The sequence below is a fragment of the Anastrepha obliqua genome, chromosome 4 (assembly GCF_027943255.1).
Source record: "Anastrepha obliqua isolate idAnaObli1 chromosome 4, idAnaObli1_1.0, whole genome shotgun sequence".
NCBI lineage: Eukaryota > Metazoa > Arthropoda > Insecta > Diptera > Tephritidae > Anastrepha > Anastrepha obliqua.
In genome coordinates, this window is record NC_072895.1 from 87799263 (window position 1) to 87813528 (window position 14266).

The 14266-nt window shown below is 40.3% G+C and overlaps 1 protein-coding gene across 1 annotated transcript; it reads left to right on the plus strand.

The window, feature by feature from the left end:
- The first annotated feature begins 4474 nt into the window (after positions 1-4474).
- Positions 4475-13952, plus strand: LOC129244569 (D-aspartate oxidase). The gene is made up of 5 exons (XM_054882270.1): positions 4475-4750; positions 5008-5217; positions 7555-7851; positions 13443-13636; positions 13705-13952. Exons 1-5 carry the CDS (start codon positions 4554-4556, stop codon positions 13836-13838), a joined length of 1032 nt encoding a protein of 343 aa, XP_054738245.1. The 5' UTR covers positions 4475-4553; the 3' UTR covers positions 13839-13952.
- Positions 13953-14266: the final 314 nt, after the last annotated feature.

Below are 14266 nucleotides of genomic sequence, written 5' to 3' on the forward strand. Positions count from 1 at the left end.
TTATGATACTAATATTATAGTGCTTTGTGTCCTTCAGAAGTTCAGAGGGTTTGATATTTTTAAACACCGATGATCTAATATTTTGGATTCCTGAACATATATCCATGAAGTGAGATACGGTGAACTCGCTGAATCCACAAAACGGACACGGGGGTTTTGGCAAACCATTTAGCAAATACGAGTGGGTTGAAATTGTATGGCCAATTCTCAGTCGAACAACGGTCTTAATATTTCGGCATGATGATTTGGCAGGTATTGGTTTTTCGATCTCGAGAGATTGAAGGATTTGTAGTGATGTAGGTACTGGTTCCATTTGTTTAGGGCACTTTCATAATTGGTACGCCTTACCAGTTTTTTTATATCTGCTGGAAGACTGTATTCGAACATGTACAATGGCTCTTTGGTTGCCTCCTTAGCTCTACTATCGCCCTGTTCGTTACCTTTGATGCCACTGTGACCCGGGACCCACATAAGTTTGATTGCTCCTTTTTTTTGTGCAAGCATGTTGCGCATTTTTGTGATTACTGGAGAGTTATTAGATGGGTTCAGAATAGCCTCGATTATTGATTTGCTGTCACGGCATATTATATATTGATGGTTTTTTTGGGACGCAAAGTGTACCGCCTCAAGTAACGCAGCAGCTTCGGCTGTGAAAATTGAGCAGTAACTTGGTAAAACTCCAACGGTTATAGTGGTACCTATTTCGTTTGTTACGGCAAATGAAGTACAGGTATCGGTTTTAGATCCGTCAGTAAATAACAGGTCCCAGTCTGATTTCAAAGGAGAAACAGTTTTAAGATATAATTGCTTGAATTCATCGGGGCCAGTAGTATGTTTTTGATGATGCAGTAAATTATTTATGGCTAAATAGCTTGGTACTACGACCCATTCTGGATGAGACGGTTTTTCTGCGAGAATAGGTGATATACATAAGTATGTTCAGTTCTTTGGCTTGATTTAAAATTTCTGAAATCGTAGATTTTCGGCCATTTTTACTTGTTTTGTGTTGACATGAAGAAACGCAGTCAAACAAAAGCTTGTTTCTGCAATATAAAACACTAGGGATACACATCAGCGTGTTATTTGATACCCTTTCCACAAGGGTATGTAGACCAGCTTCCGCTAAGATGGCATAAATGGGAGAAGTAGGAAAGGCTCTAATGCTCCTTCTAGCTGCTGCGTGATAAGGCGCTTCTAGGCGTTTCAGATGGCTGTATGGCATACACTGTTTGCGCAATGTCCGTAAATGGCTAATCCGAAGTCTATCTTAGATAACATCAAAGCTCTAGTTATATTTACCAGCGTGTGTATATGAACTAGACAGTGTTTTGAAGACAAGTACTTAATTATATTTAGTCTTGATAATAAGCTTATTCTAATATGTTCACAATGATGCTTAAAAGTTAATTTTTTATTGTATAATATAATTCCGAGTACTTTTAGGGTGTTAGTGTGACGTTAGAAGAGGATATTGAGGGGAAAGTACACTTACTATAAGTTTACGGCAAATGTGAAAAGTGGAGCTTTTGTTAATAGACATACTTGCTCCTGATGATTTCGACCAAAGTTCGAGTTTAGAGAGGAGGTCAGTGAATGAATTTTTGACAGTTATTAAATCGGTAGTTTTAGAGAAAATCAGCACGTCGTCTGCATAAGCAAAGTGTTCAATATTTGCGTTAAGGATATGATAGAGCTAACTTCTTTGAACGCTATTATGTACAAGATTACAGAAGGAGGAGATCCTTGGGGTATTCCGTTGAAAAGTGGGAGAATGTTAGACTCTTGTAATTTTATTTTTTTTTTAATTTCTTGTCGCAAATCAAGCATATTTTACACTTGTGACCTGGACGACTCCAATATCCAAACAGACAAGCAATGGAGCACCAAAATGGAGGTCGAAATAAAGATTTTGATTACATAAAATTATAAAACAACAAAACAAATAAAGAAACCAGAAGAAGTGAAATGACTTGTTTGAAAATATTCAGTAAATGGCTTGTTCATATTGCGATTTGAAGATTTAAATTAACCCAGCTAATGAAAATGAAGTGCCGCGCGTTAAATTGTGAAAGCATGTTTTGCATTTTATGCGTATGGCGCCGTGGCAAGAAAGTGTTTATTATTTCTTGAGTTTGGTTGTTGTTGCTGTTATCACCAAAACATTCCCCATACATATACGGAAAATGCCGCTAAAGTGGCTCTCCTTGGCCAGATATACGAGGTGTGTTCAAAAAGTATCGCGAATTTTGTGTTTTTTCAAAAATTATTTATTTCTTCATTAATATCTATTTTGTCCCCTTCAAAGTAGTCCCCATGAGATATTATGCACTTGTGCCAACGTTTTTTCCAATCTTCGAAGCACTTCAAAAAATCATTTTTTTTATTTTGTTCAGCTCCTCCTTCGATGCCGTCTTTATCTCGTCAACCGTAGCGTAGCGGCGTCCTTTTATGGGCCTCTTCAGTTTCGGGAACAAGAAAAAGTCACAGGGGGCCAGATCTGGGGAGCACGGTGACTGTGGCATCATTACTGTGTTGTTTTTGGTCAAAAAGTCGCGCACAAGCAACGATGTGTGAGCAGGGCGTTATTTTGAGGCAAGAGCCAATTTTTGTTCTTCCACAAATCCGGGCGTTTCTGGCGGATTGCTTTGCGCAAATTACGCATAACTTGCAGGTAATATTCCTTATTGACCCTTTTACCCTGTGGTAAGAACTTCATGATGCACAATGTCTCTGCAATCGAAGAAAACGGTAAGAAAAACGTTTATATTCGACCGAACTTGGCGCGCTTTTTTCGGTATTGGTTCGTACGACAGCTTCCATTGATGATTGAGCTTTGGTTTCCACGTCATAACCATAAACCCACGATTCGTCACCAGTTATGACCCTCTGGAGCAAATTAGGGTCGTCGCGGACAAAGTCCCACATCTCATTAGCAATGTTCATGCGAGTCTGCTTTTGGTCGAAATTGAGCAGTTTTGGTATGAATTTTGCGGCGACCCGTCTCATGCCCAAATCATTGAAAAAAATCGAATGGCACGAGCCAATCGATATGTCTAGGTCCTTAGCAACTTCTCTAACGGTGATTCGACGATTGGCCAATACCATTTTCTTCACTTCATCAATTTTGTCGTCTGTTGTTGAAGTGCTCGGGCGTCCGGCACGCCGGCACACTTTTCGTCGTTTACATCTTCTCGGTCTTCTTAGAACATTTTGTACCACCGATAAACGTTGCTTTGGTCCAAAGTAGCTTCTCCGTATGACACAGTCAACATTCGGAATGCATCCACGCACTTAATTTCGTTTTTCACACAAAATTTGATACAGGTTCTTTGATCCATCTTTTTGAATAGGTAAAAATCGAAGACGAGCCGAAACACGTGCAAGCAAAGCAGCTCTCAACAACTAACTGAACATTCAAAATGGACGAATCCGTCGGCATGAGTGAGAGACATGAGAACCAACATATCGCCACGAAAAATCGAAATTCGAATATACGTCACCTGCGAAAATTCAAGATTCGCGATACTTTTTGAGCACACCTATGAGCATATCATGGGTCGTCTTCGTCTAGCTCATCTAGGGGTAGACCCAGGAAACATGCTGTTTCGACAGGTTGGGTCCAGAGGGAGAGGGGGGTTAGATGAGTCGGTTTGAGGGGGCATGTGAGGTGGTTAGTGTCGTGCGGGGTACCTTCACATGCCGGACATGTGTTTGGTATGTCGGGGTCGATTCTGGATATGTAGGAGTTTAACCTGCTACAGTATCCAGAACGTAATTGTGCCAGTGTTACACGAGTCTCACGGGGAAGCTGGAGCTCTTCATCTGCAATAGATGGTGGTTGGACTCAGATTACGGCATTCACAGGACGGGAGTTCATGAAGGGGGTAACGGTCTCCCGATGAATGTCGTTTATTGACTGTCTAGATTTCGTCAGCGTAGTCTAAGAGGTGTCTCCTGACGTGCCTGGGAGGCGGCTCAGGCTCAAGCAGGTGTCTGCAGGGGTGAAACCTGTGGTAACATCCCAGCAGGAACTGCTTGCTGAGCAGTTTGTTGTGCTCCGCTACTGGGAGCATTTCTGCCTAGGGGATCGCATATTGTGGTTTTAGTAGTTTATATTGCTTTCGTCAGCTCTTCCTCTTCACATAACAAGGAATTCCCCTTCCTTTTGTTTGTAATTTCTCAGAGCCTGTCGTCACAGCGAACTCAGAAGGCGCAATCTGGTATTCAATTTAGATCTTTAACATTCTGCCTACTCTCTCACTGATCATGTAAAGGTACACTCAAAGATTGCATCATAAGAAATCTACTCTCGCACTAGTGACTTTTTATCAAACAACTGATAAGCAATCGAAAGTGTAGATGTGAGTAAATACCAAATTAGTATTTCTACAAATACATACCTACATTTTTGTATATTAATCGAATTAAGATTATAAACAGCCAGCAATTGAGCGCCACAAGTTTGCCACAAAAATATCATCAATTTAGTAGCTTGAAATCCGAAGAGCAGTAAACAGTTTAAAACGCTTGAAAAACACCCAACCAGAGTAGAAATGCGTGTTGCTGTTATTGGTGGTGGCGTTAGTGGCATTTCTAGTGCTATACAGATCCTGGAGCATTTGAAGTCTGCCGGTTCACCAGTGGAAGTTACAGTGATCTCTGAAGCCTTCTCCCCAAACACCACTGGCGATGGCTCAGCTGGTCTGTGGGGTCCTTATCTGTTGGGTGGCACTCCCACCGCAAGAGTGCAGTGAGTGCTGAATTATTTATAACTATTTATACAACACATATAAATACACACACAAGTACATATGCATATGAAATTGATAAGATACTAAGGGGGCACGTGTAATTTGGGTTCTTTTCCAATTTCTTACAAGCTCTTGCGTTGTGAAATAACAGCAGCTGGTATACGCTGTGTAGACTTGATAGGGCTTTACAGGTGTAGCCTTATTATAAAGCATTTTGAATTTTATATTTTTTTGTTTTATATATTCCTAATTTCAGTGGCTGGTCAAAGCAGATGCATGACTTTCTCCAGCAAATCTGGTTGACTGAGGATGCTTGTGAGGCAGGCGTTTGCCTTTTACCCTGCTTAAGATTGACAACGACCACAATGGACAATGATGTATTCTGGAAGGATATTGTTTATGGTTGTCGGCAGCTAACACAGAAGCAATTGGATGAGTTGAACGTAGGAAGAACAAAGAAGTATACGTAAGTAAAAGAAAGATCAAATTTGAAGATACGTGCGAGTTAGCCAAATCTTTTAACTAAATAGAGAAAATTCTTAGTCACTGAATAAGGTCGGTAATGCAGTGAATGGGAACAATTCAGATTATAGTTGTATAACAAAATAAGCCATCACCAACAAAGAGTGATAGAATACCAGGTCGCGCCTTCCGAATTCGCTATGTCGTCAGAGTCCATGAATAAACCAACAAAAGGGAGGGAAAATACTTGCGAATTTTTGAATATTTGTCCAAGTGGGCGCCAAGCAAGGGCAGCCATTTAACCTATTTGTTTGTGAAGAGGAAGAGAAATTATATACATACACATACACATTTTCTTGCTACGGCATCTTCCGCATAAAAATGCAAAACCACTGCATTCGGGAGCATTACTTCGTTTAAATTAGCTTGATTAGTTAAATCTAACGTCAAACTGGTCAAAATCGCTAAAAATAAAGTAACTGTTTTAGGAAGACGCCACCTCCATTACGCAATTATAAGTTGCCGTCCTTACGTAGCCAAAGTTACGAATTATTTAAAGAATTAAATAATACAGGATATTAGCTATGAATGAAGCTACATCTTCATTCCATCTTTCAAGCAGCATACGGATTCCTCTGATGAAAAATTCGAGTTATTTTGACTTGATCCATTCATTGAGTCAGTTTGCCATCCTCTCGTAAGATTTGAACCGCTCTCCAATAAGGGCTGACTGCATTGATCGGAAGAGATGATAATCCGAAGGTGCAATATCTGGCGAATACGGTGAGTGTGGGGCAAGATTTCCCACTTCAGTTCCTCTAAATACTTCTGGACTGATTTAGCAACGTGTGGCCTGGCGTTGTCATGCAGAAAAATCAGTTTGTCATGTCTACCGTCCTATTCCGGCCGAGTTTCTTTGAGAGCTCGATTCAAACTCATTAGCTGCAGTCGGTAACGATCGCCAGTGACGGTTTCAGATGGTTTAAGGAGTTCATAATAGATGACACCCTTCTGATCCCACCAGATGCACAAGATAACCTTTGAAGCATGAACATTTATTTTTCGCTGTCGATGGACCTGGTTCTCCTGGCAGGCTCCAACATTTTCGACGCTTATATATATATATATATCTAATTGGCGCGTACACCCTCTTTGGGTGTTTGGCCGAGCTCCTCCTCCTATTTTTGGTGTGCGTCTTGATGTTGTTCCACAAATGGAGGGAGTTACAGTTTTAAGCCGACTCCGAACGGCAGACATTTTCATTTTTCGACGCTTAGGGTTATCATAATGCCATAAATCAATTTTTCATCACCAGTGACGATGCGATGCAGAAAACCTTTTCTTTTCCGCCGTTGAAGAAACATTCTACACGTCACCACATGTCTCTCGATATTCCTCTCCTTCAATAGATGTGGCACCCAATTGCAGTTAGCTGCTTTCTGGACCATTCCCATCGCGTGCTAACGTTTACCGACAGTTGATCTGTCAACGTCCTACTCTTTAGATATATCATCAAAGGTTCGACATGCGTCTTCATCCAATAATTGTTGTAGTATCTTCAAATTGTTCGGTGCCCCTTCGCAAACTTTATCACTCACGTCAAAATTGCCACTTTTGAAGCGCCGAAACCATGTATTTAGTGGAGCGTGATTACCGCAAATATTGCCCAATATACGACAGCTCCACTTTTCTTTAAAAGATAATAATGAAGCAGGACTTCCCTCAAATGCTGTTTTTCGGGACGAACGTAGACATTTTTGACATCAGATAAAAAAAGATCTTTACGCTGCAAACGAATGGCAACTACTGCGATCGAGGCCTCACATATACACCCTCAAATCACCAGAATATTACTAGAGCCTACACAAAAATAGTATCAGCAGCGACACCTCCTTTACGAGGGTGGATACTTATTCCCATACCAAAAATTACAATAAATAAAAATTGTCAATTTATATAATTTTTCATAGTTTCTACATCCTCTTACAAAAATATAAATCAAATTAGAAAATATTACACCCTGATTTCATCCAATTATGATTATTCCAGAATCGTCATACGGTTAAATAATTTTTCTCAAAGAGTTACTAACTTTCTCAGGTACTGAACACTTTGATGTTCATAAAGGTACTGAAGAACGTAGAATGTTGGACCAGGTCGCAAAAATGAGTTACAAAACAAGCTCTGCAATGATTTTAAATACGTGTGTTCTTTGAGGACCACTACCAGTAGCGATAACAAAACTGATAAACTGTAATTCAAATTTTGTATTTAATTTTTTGTTTTTCAAGCTTTACATTTTTTTCTCATTGCCAATCCTGTTTCTCCATTTCTCTTCCAGCGCTGGCATGCACTTCATCACTTACACCTCCGAGCCGGTCAAGTTGCTGCCGTATCTGATGAAGCGATTCCAAGCGAATGGTGGCAAAATTGTGCAACAAAAAATCGCTAATCTGGAGGAGTTCATAGCGAGTTCCAACTACGACGTAATTATCAATTGCACTGGCTTGGGTTCACGTGAATGTGTGAAAGATGGTGGTATGTTTCCAGTGCGCGGACAGGTGTCACGTGTCAAGGCAAATTGGTTATACTATGCGCTTTTGGATGAGAGTGATGATGGCAATTATATTATACCAAAGTAAGTAGAAATCGAATGCCACTCGAGGTATAGAGTGCTGTTTTGACATATATAAATATCTGTTAGAACTTAAGATTCAAGTTAGGAGAGCGCAGCATAAGAGAAAGATGAAATCGGGTTTAGGAAGCTCTAGTAACACTTAAGTTCCATTAAAATAAAAAAATTGAATCTCAGCTTAGTTTAAGGTGACCAACTTTGATTTCTAACTTCGCTCTTTATTTAACTTCCTGTGAGGTTGAGCTACTGAGTACGTTTAATGGAGCGGCAAACCTTCTTCAGCACTTCTAATTACAAAGAAATGAGTATGGCCTGGCAGGGAGGTATTGTTCAACACTTTCCACTTGCGTCTTTAACGCGGCAGCTACAGCATAAACCGTGTGAAGGCAGCCTTTCATCTTACTCATTCTTCAATTTATAAGCAGACGCTTCCATTGACCATAAGCAGATGCTTACGAAACCCTACGATGTGATCTCACCGTACGCCCAGGAAATAAGCAATTTCGACAGGTCGATACCAGAGAGAGCGAAATGTTAGATGAGTGGGTTTAAGTGGATATTTAAAGATATAATTTGTGTCATTCGAGATTCTTTCACATTCCAATGGCAGTCGGTCTACATATGGGAATGACTGGTTTTTTCTCCGTCCAAGAGCTGTCACCTCAGTGATCTCACCTTGTTTAATTTGGTGAACCCAATGAGATTGCATACCTTCGAGTGCGCTGAGATCGAATCACTTCTTCGTCGGCGCTCTGTAGACGGGAGGACATGTGAATACATTTTTTCGGGCAAGCAGAAGTCGAGAGTGACAAAATTGGATCTGCCTTTTGGCATTCGAGCTTTCCTTGTAGTTGATGTTGCAGCAGCATAAATATTCTCCAAGCAGTTACGTGGAATATTGCTGGAGTGACAGTTCTTGGCCGGATATAGATCCGTTCCGATAACGCAGAGCTGACTGTCGTGGACACGTGAGAGCTTTCCTTGGCTTGTTAGTTGAATTTTCCTTGTTGCACAGGTGTGGACGAATGTTGCATTTATTTTTTTCGATTCAAATACAACATCAAAATTTGATGAGCATTTTAATCCCAAAATTTAGTGCAACGGCCTATTTTGTTTCAAATTCCAGCGAAATTCCATTAGTCCGTTAACGTGGATTTCATTGCGGAGGCCAGTCATCATCATAAATGGGATTTTTATCTGAGGCATTGTCGAAGAATGCGTTGGACAAGACTTGAAACAGAAGACCTCCTGTAGGTGCACCTACTACTTGGCAGACGCTGTAAATCACGTCGTTGGAGCCTCATCTGAGCTAATTAGCTCGCTCCTTATGGTTATTTGATTACTAGCTAGAGGAAAACTAATGCCAACTATTGTCAGCTGAAAGAATTGGTTCTGGTCATTCCCAGAGGTTTAAGTGATATGGCGGCACTTGGAATAAATAAAGATAAAAAAGAATTCAAACGGCGACCACTCATATAATCTTAAAATTTTCACCAAGCCACCTGTGAGGATTCTCCTAATAATTTGACTGGAAATTGAATCAAAAAAATGCTTAGCTATTATGGAGAAACGCCGCAAAGATCTTTTTTTGAATATAGTATACGATGGTCATTTGAAAAGTCCGTGCAAAAAAAAACTACTTATTTGTTTGGGGTAAACCCTTTTTTATTTTTCGACATAGTCTTCTTTTGTGTAAGTCATACACTTCATACAGGTACATCGCTGTTCTAATTTGTTGATCGCTGTCGAATACTAGGATTTGTTCAAGTCTGAAAAATAGCCATTCGTTTCTGCAATCGCCTCCTTGGTTGACTGAAATCTTTTCCCGCCAGCCAATTCTTCAAATTGGGGAACAAATAATAGCCCGAGGGAGCCAAGTCTGGAGAACAGCGCGGATGTGAAACGAGTTGGAACCCTATTTCCATTAGTTTTGCGACCACAACTGCTGAGGCATGCGCTGGTGCGTTGTCGTAATGGAAAAGAACCATTTTTTTTAATCACTCGACTTCTTTCGATTCAAACGAATGCCAAATACAATGAAAAAATCCGATCTGGCTGAAACTTGGTGTGTGTTCTTCGAAGAGATGCTACTAACCAAACGCAACCTCCGCCTCCGAACGCAGATGGTTTTTATGAAGAGATTTTTCATTGCAGAAATACACTCAAGAGTTTCACATTGACTGTCGAGTTGCGACCGCTATTAGAAAACAATTTTTTCCATCAATTGGTGTTTCGTGACCGGGGTTTTGAACCCGGTGCTCTACCGAATGATAATCAGGAACCAACCCATTCGGCTGCAGCGGCCGCTCCCTCTCAAAGAGCTCAACAAACTACTCAGCAAACAGTTTATACTCGTGTATTACCGTAGGTTTCATTCCTGTAGACACCTGTTTGAACCAAAGCCGCCTGCCAGGCACAGCAGACAAAATTTACCGACAACTACGGGAACGATGAGTGTTTAGACATACACTTAACGACATTAATCGGAAGATATTTACCCCCTTCCTAAACTCCCAGCCCCCGTATGCCGCAATCGGAGTCCAACCACCACTCACGGCAGATGAAGAGCTCCAGCTACCCCGAGAGACCTGCATAGCCTGGGCACAATTATGTTCTGGATATTGTAGCAGGATAAACTCCTACCTTTCCAGAATTGACCCCGACATACCAAACATATGTCCAGCATTTGAATGCACATGCCTCATCAAACCTACTCACCTAACTCCCCTTTCGCTCTGGACCCAGCCTATCGAGACGGCACGTTTCTTGGGCCTACCGTTAGATGAGCTAGACGAAGACGACCAGTAACTACATTAGTAAACTGCTACAACAACAACAGCTACGGCGGCCACTCTTTGGTGTAGCTCGATTAATATTGGAGATACAACTACAAGGTGAAGTCCAAAATAAACAAGACTGAGTTAAAATAAACAAGACTGAGTCAAAATAGTCCCTTCTGGCCTCGATACACTGTTTTGCACGTTCTAAGAGTGTTTCAGGTCATTGACCGGAATGTCCTACAGGATGTCGGTACAAGCCTTTTGGATGGCCTCTACGGACGCAAAATATTTTCTTTTCATGGCCAAACGTAATTTTCCGAGTAGGTAGAAGTCACAGGGAGCCATATTAGGTGAATGCGGTTGGTGATTGATGGATAAAATGCGATTTCTACCCAAAAAGGTTAGTCTCAAGAGTGGATGGATGAGATGGTGCATTATCATGCAATAAGCGCCAGCTTCCTCCTTCGCGGTACTCAGGGCGAATTCGACGCATGCGATGCAACAAACGCTTCAAAGCGCCAAGTTAGAAAATTGCTTTGACGGTTTGGCTCATTGGCACGAGTTCCTTGTGGACAATTAATTCCCTTGGAAACCTTGGAAAACAAATGAGCATCGACTTAATTTTTGACTTCTCCAAACGCGATTTTTTGGGTGGTGGCTCGTCTGGGGCCTTCCAATCGGTATTTTGACGCTTAGCTTCTGGTTCGTGTTGGAAACACCACGTTTCATCACCAGCTACAATGTTCTTTAGTGAGGTCTTTCGAATGTTGAGTTCTCAGCACTTTTTGGTCCTCAGTTGACTTGTGCGGAATGAAACATGCACAGACCTTTCGTAAGCTCAAATGATCAGTTAAAATGCGATAAATCGATGTTTTCGAGATATTCAACTCAGATTTCAACGATGCTTTCGGTTCATTTTTGATAAATTTACGAACAATTTCGATGAAGTTTTCGGTGATTCCTGAGTTTAGGCGTTCCGTAAGTTCATTGTCATTTATGTCTTTACAACCATCTCTGAAACGTATAAACTACCCATGAACTCTGGCACGAGATAGACAATCATCGCCATCAACTTTTTTCATCAATTCAAATGTTTCGGTAACCGTTTTACCTATTTTAAAACAAAATTTGATATTAGCTGTTTGTTCGAAACTCATTTCTGTACCGAAGACACAAACATACTGACACTTTAGACGCAATAACTCCGCTTTCACTCAACCGAAAGTCGCCAAGCTTCCACTGGAAGTCAGCTAGGGATGTATCAGGTCAGTCCATAAGTTCGTGCATATTTTACCCATAATTTCACTTTTGTACGATTTTTGCATACAAAAATTATTCGCGGAATATAACGGAACTAATATATTTATATTTTCTTTGATATATTGTGCATTCAACAAGTGATTTTAATCGCGGATAAAAGCACGTGTTGTTAAAAAATAAAATGGAATCTTCGAACGGGTATAAGAGGCATATTTTGTATTTTTTTTATAAAAGTGGTAAAAATGCAACAACTACTGCTGAAGAAATAAACACTATTCACGGAGAGGATACCGTGAGTGTAAGGACTGCGCAAAAATGGTTTTCAAAATTCCGAAGTGGTAACAACGGCGTGAAGGATGCCCGCGCGCTGGTCATCCTGAAGTCTTTAACTCCAACGCCTTGCTCGAACTCGTGGACACTGAGCCAAATTTGACAGTCGATATGATAGCTCAGAGGTTAAATTCATCGCATGGAACAGTTCACAGGAACCTGGTTCAGTTGGGAAAGGTTTCAAAGCTGGGAAAATGGGTTCCGCATAAACTTTCCGTCGCCAACCTTCAGCAGAGAGTGAATGTGTGTTCTCAGCTGCTGCAACGGCTTGAAAATGAAAGTTTTTTGAACCGTATCGTTACTGGTGATGAAAAATGGGTCTGGTTAGATAAAGATGAAACACCAGAACCGACCCCTAGAGATGGCCTTCACCCCAAGAAGATGCTCCTGTCTATTTGGTGGGATATGACCGGTATTGTTTATTATGAACTTCTGGAACCAAACCAGACGATAACTGCTGATAATCATTCCCATCACCTATCAAACCTGAATGAGGCACTTAAAAAAAATCGACCGCCTTCAGTGAATAGACGCAAAGTTTTGTTTCACCACGATAACGCAAGACCTCATACCGCAAGGCAAACATTAAGCAAGCTGAACGAGCTCGGATAGGAGCTATTGCCGCGTCCACCATACTCTCCGGATATTGCACTTTGTGATTATCGCCTTTTCCGTGGACTTCAATCCCATATGAGTAACAAGAACTAATCCTCAAAAGAAGCTATAAAAAGGGATATCGAAGCGTTTTTTGGCTCCAAGGACAAACAATTTTTTGAGCAGGGAATTAAAAATGTGCCTAAACGTTGGGAAGATATTGTAAATAATGAAGGAAAATATATTTTTGATTAATAAATACTTTAAACATCTTTTTTTTATTAATTTTAAAACCACCTTTAAAAAACGCACGAACTTATGGACCGACCTGATAACTTCCAACGCACTAACTCATTACAAAGATGGCGCCATCAAAAACATTTTTATGTCGCCAGTCTTGTTTATTTTGGACTTCACCTTAAAGAGCCCCATACTCCATCCAGTTGACGTTTTCAGGATTATACCCAGTTAACAAATATTTTACCTGAAAAGCGGTATAGCCCGGTCTTATAAGATGTTATTGTGAAAAAAATTGTAAAAACCAAATTTTTATCAAATTAATTTTTATAAAATGTAAGCACTCAAACCCCTGGTCTCTTGGTTTTCAATTCCATTCCTTTTTCTTTTCAGCTGTGAATCTGTCGTTTTGGGTGGCACTCATCAAGAGAACGACGAGAACCTAGAAGTGTGTTCCAATGATAAAAAATTTATCGTTGATGGCTGTCGAAAGATTGTGCCCGGCTTGGAGCATGCACAGCATCTATGCGATTGGGTGGGGCTGCGACCGGGACGTGGCACGCTGCGTTTGGAGGCAGAAAAAGGAGGTAAATGTTTACAAGAACGACGCTTTGCACAAGAAAATATTCTAAATGTAATTCTATTTGATAAAAAGGCAAAAAAATTGTCATCCACAATTATGGCCACGGTGGAAGCGGTGTCACGCTAGCTTGGGGTTGCGCCAATGATGTGCTGGAGCTGTTGAAAAACGAGTTGCAAGTGCGTAAGCTTACAAAATCTAAATTGTAAAAAGAAAAACAAATACTAATCAATTCAAAAATGTTAGTTTTCCCTGTAAATATGTATCAACATGCATAGCTTTTTATTCAATAAATTTGCATATTAGGTAAAGTGTAATATAAAGTAATTATTTGAATGTGTCCAAGCGTGCTTTTAAGCAAAAAAATACTATAAATTGTATATATATTTATAGAACTGCGCATAAAACGCAACTTTATCTTAAATACTACGTGAGTGGTGTTAGTGCGGGTGATTGATTCTTGAGTTAATTTTATATGGCGTTATTGACGAAGCTTATTACCGATTGGTAAATAATCTCAATGTCACTTAAATTCTTAATTCTTTTACACACACTTATATAGTAAACCTAATAAGAGAGATCTGAGCACCCAATCTTCTTATAACTAAAACATTTTTACATATTTTGAAGCAACTTC